The 17,210-nt window shown below is 55.5% G+C and overlaps 1 protein-coding gene across 2 annotated transcripts in view; it reads left to right on the top strand.

Moving 5' to 3' along the window:
- AFAP1 (actin filament associated protein 1) overlaps positions 1-17,210 on the top strand; it is a 92,252-nt gene that overhangs the window by 48,063 nt on the left and 26,979 nt on the right. For both annotated transcript variants that reach the window (XM_047091861.1, XM_047091860.1), the window contains exons 8-10: positions 669-750; positions 5,881-6,030; positions 12,629-12,840. In XM_047091861.1, coding sequence (XP_046947817.1) covers positions 669-750; positions 5,881-6,030; positions 12,629-12,840 — 444 coding nt within the window. The remainder of the gene's footprint in view (positions 1-668; positions 751-5,880; positions 6,031-12,628; positions 12,841-17,210) is intronic.

Raw genomic sequence — 17,210 nt, forward strand, 5'->3', positions numbered from 1 at the left:
GCCGAGGCTCTGTGGGGCTGGGCTGTGGGGCTGGACCCGAGGTCCACTTCCTCCACCACGATGCCACGGGTCTCTGGCCAGGATGGAGACTCCAGCTCTGAACACTACCCCTTCTTCAGATGCCGCTCAGGGTCCTGAGGACGCTCCCTACATCAGACGCCGGACGCAGACGATTGCGCGGATGTGCGTGTGCCCTCGGGCGCTTTTGACAGTGCCCGGGCTCTGTGTGTCCTCGGAGTGTTCGTTACGAGCAGATCTTTGACCTTCCCCCGTAATTGGCAGACGACAGGAAGAAAGGAGATGGGTGGTGGGCTGTTTATTTCTGGGAGGATCGTGTGGCTCAGTGAGGCTTGGTGAGGGGAATGTCCTTTTGCAACCTAATGTTTTTCAAAATTGCTTGCGAGAAGTGACGTGGGTGAGGGGCGGTATAGAGCGCGTGTAAGCACCACCACCTCGGCGAGTTCTTCCCTCTTCCCCGCCATCTGGGAGCTGTAGCAGCGAGCCGGCCAGCGGTGCGCCCCGTGCTCGAGCCCCGGCTCCTTCTGGGCTGTCGCGAACTTGGCCCGCGCTTCCTCCCGCCGCGGAGAGGGCTTCTGACTGACCCGGGATGCGTCACTCGGCCAGCGTGAACCACCGTGAGCATAACTTGGTCCTTTGTGCCCTCACAGAAACTGTCTTCTGAGAGGCCGAGCTCCGACGGGGAGGGCGCTACCGAAAACGGAATCACCGTGTGTAATGGAAAAGAACAAGGTGAGTTCTGCTCGTGCTGGAAACACGTAAACCACAAAGCAAAAACCAAAGTGAGAAACAAGATTTAAGAAACTAGTCGGCTTTGTGAACTCTGAGACCATCTGCTCGGTGGCTCGGTCGTGTGTGTCATCGCCCAGAAGTGCACGGAAACCCCCTTGGACGATGCGAGCCCACGTGTTCGCCTGCCGTCCTGCCGAGCCCTGGTCTCGGTTTTTCCCCATCGTCCTGCGGGTGCCCTGCGCATATTTAAACCTTCGGGCTCCCAGACCTGATGTATCGCCAAGAGGAATTTGCGGTGGGGAGACCTGAGTGTCCGTGAAGAGTGGGTGGGCAGTGTGGTCGGCAGCCCGTGGCCCGCTCCACGTCACCTACACGTAGCCCAAGAGCCCAAGCAAGCCCTCCCACTGCGTGAGGGCCCTTCCCAGCGTCCCCTGTGCGGGACGCCAAGGCCAGGCTCACAGACTTCTTCTGGTCATTTGAAATCAGAGGTTCCGAAAACGTCTTTTATTCACCTTCATGTAAAAACCATTTGTGTAAGCCGTGGTTCAACACTTCCTGTCCCCAGGAAGCAGTGGCTCCCCTGCCCTCCTTGAGCCCCCATGCCCACCGTTTTCCCTTCTGTCTCTGTGAGCCTGACAGCTCGAGGAAACGCACATGAGTGCAGCCGTACGGTACTGTCCCTTCGTGGCCGGCTTGTTTCACTCACCACGATGTCCTCAGGGTCCGTCTACATGGGAGCAGCTGTCAAGGTGTCCTTCCTCTTAAGGCTGGCTGCCATCCCGTTGTCTGGACGGACCAGGCTGGGTTTATCCGTTCCTCCATCAGCAGACGTTTGGGCTCCTCCGCGTTTTGGCCGTCGTGAATGGAGCTGCTGTGAACGTGGGCGTATGGAGTTTGAATTCTCTTTTTCTAAGTCAGCTTCACAAGGCGTAAATTTGTGCAGTAAAATCCACGCTTTTTGGCACATAGTTCTTTGAGCTGAGACAAACACGGGCCTCTAACCATCACCGCAGGCAAGATGTGGAACGTTTCTGTTACCCCGAAACGCTCCCTTGTGCCCCCGGCAGCCACTGGCGTGTATTGTGTCCTCTCCAGAAGGCCCTGCGAGTGGAATCAGGCGGTACGTGGCCTTTGGGTCTGGCCTCTCTGTCTAGCTCAGCGCCCTGCAGATGCGCCCACACTGTAGCACGCCCCACACAGTCTGCTCCTCTGTGTGGCCGAGCCGCATGCCAGCGTGTGTGGACCACGGCTTGGGTATCCCCCACCGCCTGGACAGCTGGGGGTTTCCAGGTTTGAGTGCAGTGAGCAAGGCTGTCCTAGACATTTGCAACAGGTTTTCGTTTCTGTTGGATAAAAATCTAGGGGCGTGGCTTGTCAGTCGTGTGCATTCTCACCACCTTGCCGCTGTCATTTTGTTTTGTTCTATACATTTCGGCCCTTTCTGTGGGTGTGTGGAGCTACGTAGTTGTGGCTTGAACTTGCACTTCCCTGAAGATTAGCGATGTTAACTGAGCATTTTTAACGTGCTCATTTGCCCGCCACATCTCACCCGAAGAAACGTCTGCCCGGATCTTTTGCCTGTATTTGTATTGGGTTTTTGTTCATATTATTGACTCTAGAGAGTTCTTTAATGTTTTGAATATAAGTCCTTTATCAGTGTGTTTTGCATGTAGTCTCTCCCAGCCTGTGGCTTGTGTCCTTCCCGGGGTGTGTGGCCTGAGAGGAGGCTGGGATTTGTGGGTCGTGGGGACGTTTCCCCTGTGCAAAGCCAACAGCCTGTGTGCTTGCAGCCCCGTGACCTTGGCTTCCCAGGGGAGCGGTCCGCCCACCCAGCTCAAATGCACTGTGCCGAGCAGGCGTCTCCCAGCTCGGAAAGGAAGTCCCCTTAAACCAAATAGCAATCCAGGCACTAAGAATGTTAAAACCCAAGTAAGCTGGCCTACTGCGATACTAGAAGCTTCACGCCGGAAGGTCACGATCTCTGCCTTTGCCCCTGCGATTCCCTAGCTCGGTCGTGTCTGGGTATAATTTTAGTCTTCTCCGTCGGAAGTTACTCAGTGGAAGGTATCATCTGCGTCTTCCGTGGGCACATTATGTGTAATCAAAGCCCGAAAAGCAGTCTTTACATTTTGCCCCAAAACAGAATAACATACAATCTCCGGTCCCTGCTCGGATGTTGAGGCACGGCACATGTTGTTGGTCTCTGTCCTTGTTTGCCATTTCCTCTCCCGGGTCCCTGCTGGAAATTAGGTTCACAGAATGATACGAATGTCTGTATGTACGTGTTAGAGAACATACGTGTGTGTGTGCGTGTGTGTGGAGAGAGAGAGGGGGAGAGAATATATCTGTACCTAAGCACCCACCTTCTCACTCATGACCGATTTGCAGTCGAGAGATTTCAACACAGCTCCCCATATCCCTAGCCATCTTGTGACTCAGGTTCTCCACTGGCCGTAGGGATGTGTCTGGGCTGATGATATTTATGGCTTTCAAAATGCTGGGAGTTGGCTTTGCTTCGGTGGTCTGTCCCTCACTGCCTGCCAAGCACTGACGGCGTGTGACGTTTGGACCCTGCGGCTTTCCTGGTCTCTGAATTTATTGGAGAGTTCTGAGTCTTGGAGGTGTCTTCATGATTCCATTACGTGTGTCAAATCCTGCCTTCTGTGTAGCGAGCAGCATCAATACATTCTCACGTCCCTACATACTTTGGCTCTTCCTTCCAGGGAGTCCCTTCTGCTTTTGTAAAAAATTAATCAGTGGTCCTTCAGGGAATTAGAAGCATCGGGTCTTTTCTTGGTGGTCAGGTACTTTCCCAGCAGGAGAAAATGCTGGTAGAATCAGAAGTAAATGTAACGTCTTCGCTTTGAGCCACAAGGAAGAACTCCGTGTGCTTCCCAAGCTCTGCGGAAGGGGGTGTTCAGGGCACGCCGGGAGCGCCTTCCTTTCAAAGCTTAGTTTGAACGGGACTGCGGTCAGAGGTGGTCTCGAGGCTCTTCCGAAACGCTTTGGTGTGGCCACACGGAAAGCACAATGACAGAGTCGTCCCGACCGCGGACGCCCACGTCTGGGGGTAGCTGGGGGGGTGGGGTGGGAATGTGCCAGTCCACCAAGATGGCAACAGGTTCTTGGTGTGTTATTTGAAGAGAGGAGGGGCGGGCGCTGGGAGAGCGTAGGGGAGGCGGGGTGCTTGTCCTGTGCTCCTCCATCCATGGGCCTGTGTCACACCAGGGCTTCACGAGGTACCACAGCCTGGAGGCTGAAAGCACGGACGTTCGTTTCTCACGGTCCGCAGGCGGGAGCCCTACCTGGAGGTGCCATCGGAGCTGTCTGCTGGTGAGGGCCTCTTCCTGGCTTGCAGACGGCCGCCTCCCGCTGTGTCCTCACGTGGCCTTTCTTCCGTGTTCAGTCTCTTATTAAGAAGGGCACTGATGCTGCGGGATCAGGGCCCCACCCTTATGATCCTGCAACCCCATCACCAAATACAGCTGCACTGGGCTTGGAGCTTCAGTGCAGGGGTTCTGGGGGGCACCTGCTTTCAGTCTGGAACAAAGGCTGTGTTGACCCAGAAGTTTGGCTTGGCTTCTTGTCTTTCAACCGTCGTTTCTTTCTAGAGAGGCAATAACGGTGAACACAAAGTGACTCGAACTCGGGATGGTGCTGAGTCTGCCGGGCCAGGGAGTGCGAGAGCAGGCCGGGTGGGACCGGGATGTGGGCCCGTGCCTGGTGTCCCCAGGGCCAGGTGGGATGTGAGCCTGCCCCTGGTGTCCCGTGGGTCAGGTGGGACGTGGGCCCGCGCCTAGTGTCCCCAGGGCCAGGTGGGACGTGGGCCTGTGCCTGGTGTCTCACGGATGGCAGATTGGGACTGGAGGAGAGAGAACCACCCGACCCCCTCGCCCACCCCCATCGAGAGAGCGATCGTGTCAGTCTGTGTTACAGGGGCCTTTAGGAATGAGGCCTAGGGTTGTAATCCCTCACCCCCCAGTCCCCTGTCTCTGAAATTATTCTGTGTGTGTTTAAGGTACGTTCCTTTGGGCCCAGGATGAGCAGGAGGGGAGAGAGGTCCTCACGTTGATTACATTGTCAAAAGACCCCTTGTGGGTTACAGATTGGGAGGCTCGAGTCACCCTGGACACGGCGACACCAGGAGGGCGATGGGAAGCCCCTCTCCTGGCCCACCCCCCTCCGTAGTGAAGCCACACCGGCCCCTCCCGGAGGCTCATTGTCCTGTGCGATTCTGGCAAAGGTGCCTTTTCCCCTTGGATCCAGTACCAGGCACGCAGTGGCCGTCAGGTGAGGGGGGTGAGTGACATCTCTTTCGCACAGTTGCCGTGGGAGGAAAGGTCTTCCTTGGCCCCCGCTTCCGGGTGCGCTTTCTCACGCACCTTCCGATCTCTGCGAGATCCCAGGCGGGGGTCCCGAGTTGCCAGATGTTTCTGTTTCTCAAGGGGGGCCGGAAGTCATTTTGGTGCACAGCGTCTGCGTACTTGGTACATTCAGTGCGACTTCGTAACTTCATGCCGTGCAGGCCAAAGCAGAGCGTGATGGGCTCAGATGGAAGCTGCCGTCCTGGGCGTTCTGGGGAGGGTGAGGGGCTGGTGGAGGGCTCCTGGGACTGGGGAGGACCCGCGTCCCCCTGTCCCTCCGTCAGCCCCTCCCCAGGCCTCTCTGCTTCTTTTCATCCCTCCCTCCAGCCTCACAGCCTCCGTGTTCCTGACGCTCCCCCTGCCCAGAAGGCTCTCGCTTGGTCCGGCTGCCTCCTCGTCTCCCAGCTGGCGGTTCAAAGTGGCCCCTCCAGGCGGCTTGCCCACCGCCCGGGGCCTGTCCACGTCACCCCAGTGTAGACCGTGCGGGCCCGGCTGCCATCAGGCCTCCTCTGTGTGTGACTGCATGTGTGCGTGTGTACACGTGCTTGCACACCCGTGTGCATCGTCTCTAGCACATACACTCCTTCTGAACACCTGTTTGCTGTATTCTTTTGTGTCCACGCCAGCAGTCGGCTCGTAGCAGGTGCTCAATGAGTACAAATTGAGGAAAATAAAATGGACTGCGATTTATGCTCTGTCCCTGATTTTTTCCGTTAAAGTCTACAACTGACACTCTCTCTCTCGTTTCCATCGTCACTCTTAACAGTTAAGAGGAAGAAAAGTTCCAAATCAGAGACCAAGGGAACCGTGTCTAAAGTCACTGGGAAGAAGATCACCAAGATCATCGGCTTGGGGAAGAAAAAGCCCTCGACGGATGAGCAGACCTCGTCCGCGGAGGAGGACGTCCCCACGTGCGGTAAGCCGGGGTTCCCCGGCCGGGAGTGGCGCTCACCCCACTTGTGTCCTTCTTTCCTGGAGTTGCCTCTGCATCACGCGGGCTTTTCCCAGTCGGGCTTGTGATCATCTGAATGGTGTAAAAGGCGCTACATTTCTGCCGCTTATTAATAAAAGATCGTGCCGGGGTTTGAGACGATCTCCGAGGTTCTTTCAAGATGAAAAACAAATTCCTGCTGTGATCCGTGAAATTCTCCCAGAGTCCTTTTAAGCATTTCTGAGCTGGGGCACACGTGCCTTGGCGAGCGAAGGAGGGAGCGTGGGGCTCGGTGCGGCGTGCGTGGGGTTACCGCTGGCGTTCCCCCCGGGCTACAGCAGTAGAACGAGCATCCTGGCGGTGCTGTCGCTCAGCCCGTCACCTCAAGTCCCTTCTGAGGGGCTGCCCTGTCCAGGAAGGGGTGGGCCCCGCAAAGCGGCCCCGGCCCTCCTGTGTGAACAAGGAATCACGGGAGGAGACGTGCAGTGCGGCCTGGTGACAGAGGAGGGAAGCCGGCACAGCGGGAGAGTGTCACAGGGACCCTGGCCAGGTGGAGGCCCGGTAGGGCAGCCTCTGGGGAGAAGTGGAGGGTGAGGTAGGACAGGTGTCCTGTTTCCTTGGCCACCGTGCAGCCGTTCTCAGGAGAACAGCACCGAAAGCCGGACGGCGGGGCTTTGGCCTCTATTAGGAACCGAGGGTAGGCTGTGGGTGCTTGTAGACCCGCGGCACAGCCAGTGTTCTGTCCCTGCAGGTCCCTGGTCCCCTCCCTTTGCAGACTCACCCTGTTCACCCCTCTCTCCGCGAGCATCCATCTGCCCGGGGTATCGGACTTTACTGGGAAGTGATGCCGCCCCACGTGCCCGAGTTGGCCATACAGACAAGGGGAAGTTAATTCAGCAGCTGTCACATGCCAGGGCGCGAGCCGTGTGCCAGGAGGACGCTAGGGAGAGGTAGCACTGTGGCGGAGGGGCAGGCTGCAGAGTGCTGGACGCAGGCACGTGCCGTACCCCGAGGGCAGGTCACAGGGAGTCCCGGCTCCCTTCTGGCCTTGACGGTCGGGGTTCGAGGAAGCCACACGCATGAGACTTCCGCGGGCCCTGTAGAGACCTGTCCTTCGTCAGGCTGGGGCAACCCTGGGTGGTGGCGCACGTGCCGTGGAAGCCGGCTGGGGAGTCCTCTCAGGGAGGTCCCCTTAAGCTGCCATCTCTGGATTGTCGGGGAGCGCCCTGGTAGCGGAAGGAGGCCAAGGGTCTAGGAGCCCGTGCATTCAGGTCCCTGAACTTGGCAAATGGCAGTGGGGTCATAGGGGCGGGCTGACTGATGCTCTGTCCACTGCCCTACGTGAAGGAGGGGGCATCACCTTGTTGAAATTACAGCAGGGGTGGGGCAGGGCTCTAGCACAGAGGGGTGACGCCAGGATGCTGTTTCCCTTTTGCCTCTGACTTTCTTGGTGCGGCAAGAGTCTCTGGGTGGTGTGGGACTGTCCCTCCTTTCGCACTGGCCCTGGAGGGGAGTTAGGGATTAGAGATGCAAGGAGGGAGCCATCCAAAAAAGGAAAGGGAAATTCTGTCACGAAAAGCAAACATTGACGTGGGAGGCGAGCTAGACCGCAGGGTCCAGACGCTGAGCTCTGGAAGGCCTTGGCCTGCGGGAGCCTCACAGCCCGCGGAGGCGCAGCTGGCCCACGGGCCCGACGCTGCTCCTTCCCTGGAGCTCCCTTCTGCATAGCCCTTCGCTCCCCGGGAGACTCCCCCGCTCATAACCCCTCGCACACGGCCTCATTGTATTGGCCATCCGGCACTGCCAGAAATCCTTTGCTGGTACTTTCTTGGAAACGCTTGGTCACTCAGAGGGCAGAGAGGGTGAGTCTGAAACCTGTAATATGCAGGTGTGGATTTCTATCAAGCTGCTCAGTGGATATCTTTCGTCTCTGTTAAGAGAACCTTCTCTGTCCACAAAATTTTAAAATTGTCATTTAGATCTTCGCTGGGCCCAGGGGCCACAGAAGGGGTCTGTAGAGAGAGGCAGGAGGAAAATGACTATTCTCAATTATTCTAGTACCTCTGTAAAGTTTTACGCAGAAAATGTCAGCTGGATAAAGGCCAGAGACGCCAACCCTGCCGAGTGGTGGCCGTGCGGCCGCTGGCCCCGTGCGGCAAGCAGAGGGGAGCTGAGCCGATCGGGCCGGAAGGACCGTGCCGCTGGGCGGGCCGACGCGAGCTCCCGGGAGCGATCGAGACCTGGGTTCAAATCCAGCCCTTCCATGAAACGCGGCCCAGCAGGTGGGCCTCCGGGTGTGTAATAACGATGCAGTGAGGGTAGGAGATGGTTTCTGCAGGCGCTCCACGGGGAGTGGGCAGGGGCAGTGGGTCCCGCGGCCGCTGACCAGGTCAGCCCAGCCAGCCCTGTACCGCTGCCCATTACCGCCCCGAGGCCCTGAAGTGATGGTGAGCGTCAGCCCGGTGCGCTCACATACCGCCACGCGCAGGCTGCGGCCTGAGACGTGCACCAGACCCCCCGGCAAAGAGGGATCTTCTGTGGGCCCCCTTCTGGTGCTTGCCTGTCCCTGTCTACACTCGGCAGGGGTCGGGAGACACGTGTCCTCATCCTCTCCGCCCCGTCTGTCCACTGCCGGACCAGCGTGCAAGCCCCACCTGGCCGCCGTCTCTGTGCCCTCCAGGCCACCAGGCGCGAGCTGTGACAACTCAGGGTCCTGTGCTGAAACGAGAGCTGCTTCTGCCTCCCGGTTCAGAGCCTCTGATGGTCGTGTCCCAGCCTGATTCCACAGCGTCCCTCCCATCCTCCTGGGTCACGTTCACACTGCCTGGCTCCCTAGTCACGCCCCAGTGCCCGGTGCAGAGCCTGGCAGACAGGGGCAGTGCAGCCCACGCCCACCGACTGGCTGAATTACCTTCAGCAAATTGTGGAATCTGTCTAGGCCTCAGGTTCCTCCTCTGGGAAATGGGCCCATGCTTACTTTGTCTTCTTAAGAAAGTTAAAGATGAAATCATGAAACACTAAGCTCCATGCTTAATAAGTAATGTTGTTGTTATTTGCTCACCTGATGAGCTTATTTTAAAAAACCCAAGCAGACAGACAGACAGACCAAAGCAGCGTGAGGGCAGTACCGGGGGGAGCAGCCTGGGTACTGAGAAATACAGAAGCGGGTGGAAGGAGAGGTCCCGGGTCTAAGGTGGAGGTCTCTGTGGAGGCAGCATGACCTGAGCTAGTGAGAGGCCTTGCTGGATATTCCCAGGGTCCCTTCTACATCTAGCATTCTGTGACTTTGTGGAGTTTTCAACAGTAGGGTTTTTTGGCACGCGGGGAAACTCTATACCTCTCCCCTTCTGTCACAACCTGCCCCACAGGACATCAAGTGACCTTTAATCAAGGGGGAGGAAAGAGTCCTTGACATAAGTCGCTGCCCTGGGGTGTTGGCATCCTCGTTCTTGGACACGTGAGCCTTTGGGGGGCAGGCATCTAAGGTGGGCAGGGGAGTTCTGCCGTGGGCGGGACCGGGACCAGCCAGTGGCAGCGTCAGGACGTGTGGTCTCCCCTCCTTCCCCTGGGCGTCTCCTCCCGGCTGATTGTAAGCCAAGGCTCGCCGCAAGTGAAACCACCATCGCACTGGGACCAGAGCCCTCCCGAGAGGGGACCAGAGCCTGGCAGGCAGACGCCACGTTTCTCGCCCTGCGGAGAACACGGGACGCTCGGCCCCGCTCCCGCCTGCTCTCCCCAGCTGCTTGTGCTTGAGAGCACCTGGCGCTGAGGCCTGAGACGCCAGCGATCCAAACGGCCGCATGCGAGAGTGTGTGTCCGTCTCCGGCCCATCGAGCTCTCAGGGAACCTTGAGCCTCTTGCCACGGTTTCGCGAGAAACGTTAGCGTTCAGAGCAAGACTAATCTGAAAACATAAAACTGAAATTCCCAAACTGTTAAGATACGCTGACGTCTCACCTGACACGATGGGTGGGATCTTATAAAAATAAAATTGCCTCCGAATTGCCTCGTGCGGTTCCTGGAACTGACCCGGACCCGGGTGGCCGTTGAGCCTGGGGGGTACCGTTCTCGCGGCAGGACCCGTCCCTCCCTGTCTTTAGCGGGCCTGGCTGCGCTTTGGCACCATCTGGTGGTGGGTATGTGCTACAGCTGAAATGTGCATGGGGCCCGTTGGGATCCGTGTCCCCCCACCCTGTGACTCCAGATGCCCTAGATGGCTGTGTGTCATTTCCCTGTGCTCCCTCCCCAGAAGATGGGATTTTTAGGCCACCCCTTTCTGGAAGAGCAAAGGGCAGCGAGCCTGGTGGTGGAGGCCTGCTGCCCGATGTGGACGCGTCAATGTGGTGTTCACTGTGTGTAGAGACCGGCCTCGCGTGCACTGTGATTTTCCCTTTTGCCTTTCCCTTTTGGGAACTGAAAACAAATCTGAGGAAGGCCTCAAATACGGTAATTTCATATGGTGTCATGCTCAAACAAAATGAGGATTTGTCCAGTGTAACCATTCCGTTTGGGACTCAGATGTCAAGAAATTGATAGTATTGGTGACTCTGGGCCAGATTCAGCCAGGGAAGAAAATATCACGAGAGTGCCTGGACCTGTTCCAGAGATTACCATCGCCCTGGTTAGTGGAGCCGGGCTCCATAACTGTCCCTGCCATGCTGCAGGGCCGTGTGCCCGCGCGAGAGTGCCCCTGCGTGCCGAGCTCTGCAATAGAAAGCCACGTGCAAGTGTGAAGGCAGTGTCGTCGCTGTTCCTGAGAAGTCATCTAGCTCCTAGGTCTTGTCGCTCACATTCCTCAATAAATATCCTAGCATCTCACTCCCGCATCACCCTGTGCACCAAGGCCAGGTTCCCGTGATGCTTTCTGAGGTTCTAACAATCCAGGCACCTCCTGTCCCCCCAAGGCCGCCCTGTCCCTGAACTGCTCCTGCCAGCCCCAGTCACAATGTCTGTCAGTGCCCTGGAGCCCACCGCCTCCTTGTGAAACTTGGTCACCTGTGTGTCCACTAAGTTCCTGGAGAGCAGTCGCTGGCCTGAACAAGTCACAGGTCCAGAGAGACCCCCTCCTTCACAAAGGAGCCCTTTCAGACTCCGGTTGGACTCCAGCCTCTCTTCCTGTCCCTGCAGCCTCTCCTAGATGTGTGAGACACGAGGAGCTCGGGTCCCAGGCACTTGAGCCCATGGGCTGGCTTCTCCCCTTGTTCCCCAGTTTCACAAGTACAGCAACTTAGCCCCAAATGAAACTTCTAGTTCCAGGAGAAGCAGTGCACCTTGCGGTAGAACTGGCTTCTCCCCTTGTTCCCCAGTTTCACAAGTACAGCAACTTAGCCCCAAATGAAACTTCTAGTTCCAGGAGAAGCAGTGCACCTTGCGGTAGAACTGATGTCACCCTGAGCCAAATGAAGACTTAACATTTTACATGTGCATTTTATGCGTGAATTCATTGAGCAAATGATTATACGTGATGTAGAAAGCATCGCTATGGGCCCTGTAACTTACCTGTGTGTTGGGGGTTTTGTTTTGTGATTGTATAGCATTTATCCTTTGCTAATGGAGTGTGTAAGACGCAGGACTGTGTGTGTTAGACGTGGAGAAAAGCAAAATGCGTGCTCCTAAACCCTTTGGAAAAGGCGATACAAAACCCGAATTGGAGAGAGTTTGTTTTGTTTTGTTTTTGAGCAGGGTGTGGGTGTGGGTGTGTGCACATGCATGCGTGAGTGGAAGGAGTAGTGCAATGACTTGTGAAATCCTTGTATCATTTCTGGCCAGGGTTCTAAGCCTCACGTACTCCCTTCCTGCGTCTCAAGGGCGGGGGGCAGCCATCTCCTAGCATCACGGAGCGGGAGGAAGCAGCAGCCACCCTGTGAAATCTGGTTTTCTGCCCTGTTAGTTCACATACTGATGGTGTCTTTAGTGTCAGAGACCTACGCCTTCAGACTCCGGCGTTCCCGTCCCGTCTGGGCGCGCTCCACCAGTCGGACAAAATCCTCAAGCGCGAGGGCTGCGGGAAAGGCCAAGAGGCATCTTTGCCTTCTGTAGGACTCTCATGCCCAGGACCTTCCATCCTTTGCTGGAATGCGTCCAGCGGCGGGGGACTCAGCGCCCCCCAAGGCCTCCTATTCCTTGCGGAGTAGGAGAACAGAGTTTCCTTTTTGGGTAGTGTTTTTCTCACGTGATGCCAGAATCTGCCTCCCGTAACTTCTGCCCCGGCTGTGTTATTTTGCAGCTACCCGGAGTGAATCTCGTCCTTTTCCATATGGTGTCCCTTTGGTCATGTAAGACGACCACTGTGTCCTTTCCCTCCCACCCTGCAAACACTGAGGGCTCAGCTCGGCCAGCCCGACCCCAGATCGCCATGAAATCCTTAACCTTCCCAGAACCACTCCCTGGCATGCACCCTCCCCCCCCCCCCACTGCAGGCCCTCAGGGGCTTCTGGGGGGAGGGGGCGCCTGCCTTCCCAGGAGTCTCCTACTGCGTGAAGTGAGCCACTGGGTGGGGGCAGCCCTTCCCATTGGCGTAAACTTGCACTTGCAGGTGTGTGGGGGGCGGTTCCGCGCTGACGGTCTCCGTGGTCCCCTTGCAGGCTATCTCAACGTGCTCTCCAACAGCCGCTGGCGGGAGCGCTGGTGTCGGGTCAAGGACAACAAGCTCATTTTCCACAAGGACAGGACGGACCTCAAGACACACATTGTTTCCATCCCTCTGCGCGGCTGTGACGTGATCCCTGGGTTGGACTCCAAACACCCCCTGACGTTCCGGCTGCTTCGCAATGGACAGGAGGTGGCGGTGCTGGAGGTGAGGTGCTGCCCGAGGCCACCCTCGGAGACCCGCCGGGCGCTTTTCCTTCCTGCCTGGTCCCCGCCGCCGGCCCCGGGGCACCGTGCTTCCGGTCGTGTCCCTCGTGCGTGCCGTGGGGACCTCCTCTCTGTGATGGTGCGAGTAGCCAGCGCCCCCTCTCACTGCACGGTGCAGGCCCCCCGTCTCCAGACGCCACCTCGCTTCCTGTCGTCCGCGCGCATTGGCGCGGTTAAATACACGGTTCCACACAGCGCACCGCTTTTTCAGAGTAAAGTCACCCCTTTCTCCCTTAACGATGGTCTGCCTTTGAAACAATGGTATTTCTTTCACTTGCCCTTCGGAATGTTCTTCACAGACGGAACAGGTGTTTTTAGACAACCTTATAGACGGCGGCTCACGGGCCTGTCACACGGAAATCCCAAAAGAACACCTTTCGCTTTCAGGAGCCCTCTGCTTGGTGTGCATGCGTTACGTGCTTGCCTGCTTTTGGGGAACTTCTTATTCGCTGACGCGGAAAAGCAGTCGACACTGGTTTCTTCACTATCTGCTGACAACTTCCGATTTTATTTTTCATCTATTATACTATTAATGTATTTCTACCCCCTATTAATTCAGACCTTCTTTTTTCTGGCCCTTTGTTCATTCACATTACCATGACTTAGACACAAAGACACGCACATGCACACACACGTGTCCACAAACACCAGGCGTGTGAACTTCAGAGCACGTGGACACGGGCTGTGCAGTTGATGGTCTGGGAGGTCTTGATGGGAGACAGGTGTTTTGTTCCAGAGACTCTTTTCACAGAAACTGTCTCCGACAGGGGCGGGACCAGACTAGCACTGGAATGCTCCCTCCCACGGGGCTGCGGGCTGCGAAGCTGGCCAGGACCCACTATGTGCTCCGGGCCCCGGGCCCCGGGCTGTGGAACAGCGGGATCACACTGCGTCTTTTTTCCCTCATGGCTTTTTGATTCGCCTGTAAAACAGGAGTGTCAGGCCGGAATCTGCACTTTTGCAAACGTGGGCCGAAAACCGTAGAGTGGGCGCAGGGGAGAGAGCTGAAAACCCAAAGGAGGAGACAACGTCCTCGATGTAAAACAAGGCGGGTCGGGTCTCCCGTGCGAGCTGAGCCTGGGCAGCAGACCTGGGGCGGGGAGCCAGGGAGGGAAGGCGCCCTTGTGCGTCTGCAGCCCGCAGGCGGGGCGGCCCCTTCCCCGTGTTTCCTCCCTGTCCCCGTCATTAGTCACGTGCACACACACGGCCACACGCAGGCAGCCCCACCTCGGTCAGTCATGAGATGCGGCACGCCAGCCAGTAACTGTAATCTGTATGTCTTCTAAGGTCACTTTAACTTTTATTTGGAGGCAATTTCAGAATTACGGGAAAGTTGTGCTAGCAGTGGGAAAATCTCCAAGCACCCTCCACCGTATCCCGCAATAGAAGCATCTTGCCGTGTGCGGGATCTCGGGCGCTCCCCCCGCACCCCCCTTCCTCTCCTTCTGTGTAACGTTTCTCAGACTTTTATGGCCACGTTGCCCCTTTATTCCTTCAATACTTCCTTGCACATGTGCTAAAAACAAAAGTATTCCCTTACCGAAACCGCAGTATAATTATCAAAATCAGGAAATGGTCGTTCACACCCTCCTGTTACCTGATTCTTCGACCTTAGTCGGCTTTTCTGATCTCCACAGTGTTCCTCGAAGGCACGAGGAAACCCCAGCCGACGCCTCTTGGTCCAGCTGGCTCTTTTCCTGGCACAGAGACGTGCAGAGGTTACAGACCAGTTACTGCATGGAGGCCCTCAGTCTGGGCGCATCTCTGTCTCCTCGCTGTTAGACTGCGGGCAGGCCTCCCTGGCGGGAGCCGTGGAACCAGGGCTGTGTGTTGCAGGCCACATGGGCCGGCGCATCCGTCACTTGGCCCCTCGGCTGGTGGTGATAACTGGTCCCTTGGGCAGGGTGTCTGCAAGGCTTCCCCCTGCACAGTCACTGTTTTCCTTTTGTCTTTTTTTTTTTTTTTAATTTTTTTCAGTGTTTATTTTAGAAAGAGAGAGAGCATGAGCAGGGGAGGGGCAGAGAGAGAGGGAGACACAGAATCCGAAGCAGGTTCCAGGCTCTGAGCTGTCAGCACCGAGCCCGACACGGGGCTCAAACTCACAAACTGAGAGATGGTGACCTGAGCCGAAACCGGACGCTTAACGGACTGAACCACCCAGGCGCCCCTCCCTTTGTTTTTAAAAGCATCATGGGGAAGTTACTTCGAGGCCGTCTATGGAAATATCCTGTCATCACTCAGAATTTCACCCGCTGAATTTTGGCATCCATTGATGAGGCGACCATCGTCGTGGCAACTAAATCACACTTTGGATTCCCATTATTCCTTCTGTGCTCCTTAGTTAGCCTCTACTGTAAGGAAGGGTCTCCCTTCCTCCCGTTAATTATTAATCCCTTATGTACGTATATCTGCGGGGATTCACAGCATATTGTTTTTCTCAGGGATTATAATGCCTTATTTGGTGGAAAACTCCCAGATTTGGTCAGCAGAAGTCCCTCTGAACTTTGCTTGCCCCTGTGGTCCTTGCTGTGTCCCTGTAATAAGATGCCATGGTCCCCTTCATTCTTTGAGCACTTTCCTTACGTTGTGATACAGTAAGATGCTCCAGGCTTATCTCGTACCTTCCCTTGGCCCAGGCCTGGAACGAGCCATGTCTCCGGACAGCTCCTAGTGGAATCCCCCCGGTAGCAGTGGGAAATAGGTGTGTGTGTGTGTGTGTGTGTGTGTGTGTGTAGCACACGTGCACTACATGTCTTCGTGCACGTGTATGTGTTACATGTGTGGTACATATTTCTAAGTGTGCGTATATGAATACATATGTGCATTCACACACCCACATCTGTATTAAAAGTTATGATCATAACCAAGACCTCTAATTTCAGTCCAGCATCACAGGGTTGTTTTTTAAAAAGCCTATTAGAAAATTCTATAGAGTAAACTATGAGGAAAACAACGAATAAACTCTAGTGTCACTATATCAATCACACATTACGTGGCATGTTAAACACTTTTAAAAATGCTTAGATAAAATAGTTACAGATGCCTCAGTGTAGATTGAGTCATAGATACTTTCTTGATCCAGATTTTGTTTGGGGAAGGACAGAAAGATGAAAGAGAACAACACATTTGGGATTTTTATTTACCCAAGTATTTAAATGAATTAATTCACTTTTACTCCCCAAACTTTGGTTACCTTCTCCCCCGGGGAGGCGCGTAACTCTCCATTTGCTTTGTCCTGGGGCCTCACGCCCTAGCGGCCAGGAGGGAGCTGTTACTGCCAGCCAATTTTATGATCACAAGAAAAATAGCTCCTCTCGTGTTAACGGCTCTGGGAATATTTACAATTATGTGTATTCTGATCAGCGTTCAACTTGCCAAGGCTACGAATGCAAAACTTCATTTTCTTGGAGTCTTTAAGCTTAACTTAGCAGATCTGTCTTTATATTAAAATTTAGTCATTTTAGTAAAAATATTTCTTTTCTTTCCCATTCTGTTAACTTACGTGCTTAATCACTCAGCATCCCCTACCTTTTTAAACATTGTATTTTGATTAATCAAATGCTTCAAATACCGTTATAAAGTAAAGTATCTGATTTTCTAAATCACACGATAAGGATGATTTAAAAACTTAACGAACAGGATCTTAAAGATATATTTCCGACTTGCAAATTCAACGGATCAAATTTGGGATGGGGACCATTTCGAACCTCTTAAAGCTATACCATGCACCAAGCGGGGCAATGACTGAAACGTGATTACGCTTATATAAAGTTATATAGACTCGTCTACACTTATATAAACTGGTAGAAAACTTCGCTGATTTTTTGTGCTATCTTAAGAGAATTAAGATTGCCATTTCAGGCCCATTTAGGAGACCCCCCCCAAGGGCCGCAGTGGGACAGGGTTTGGCCCCCCCAGAGGCGCGGGCCCCATCCAGATGCCAGGTGAGGCTGGCCGGGGCTGGGGCGCTCCTTTTTTCCGGTCAGACGCTTTCTAGGCTGCTTCCTTCAGCTGCAATTTCACTCCCATAGCAATTTCCACACCTTGCACCTGCTGCCGTTCCCCAGACCGGACGGCATTGCGGGGCTCAATCTTGTTTCCTTGGGTATAAGTCCGTGCTGCGTGACTTCCGGTGTCCAGGCTTGGTGTGCACGCAGTGTGGGCCTGTCACTCAGGCCGGGACCGTGGCTCCGTCCTCTGTGCCCACTCCGTGCTTCCTGTTCCCTTCCCTTTTCTGCCGCTCCGTCTCTGCTGCGGTTGGGAAGTGTGGGGCTCGTTACCCTCACTTAAGTAAATGCACGCTTCTCCCTT

The sequence above is a fragment of the Lynx rufus genome, unplaced genomic scaffold (genome assembly GCF_022079265.1).
Source record: "Lynx rufus isolate CCGP_SWC_20201006 ecotype Redwood Valley unplaced genomic scaffold, mLynRuf1.p SCAF_3, whole genome shotgun sequence".
Lineage (NCBI taxonomy): Eukaryota > Metazoa > Chordata > Mammalia > Carnivora > Felidae > Lynx > Lynx rufus.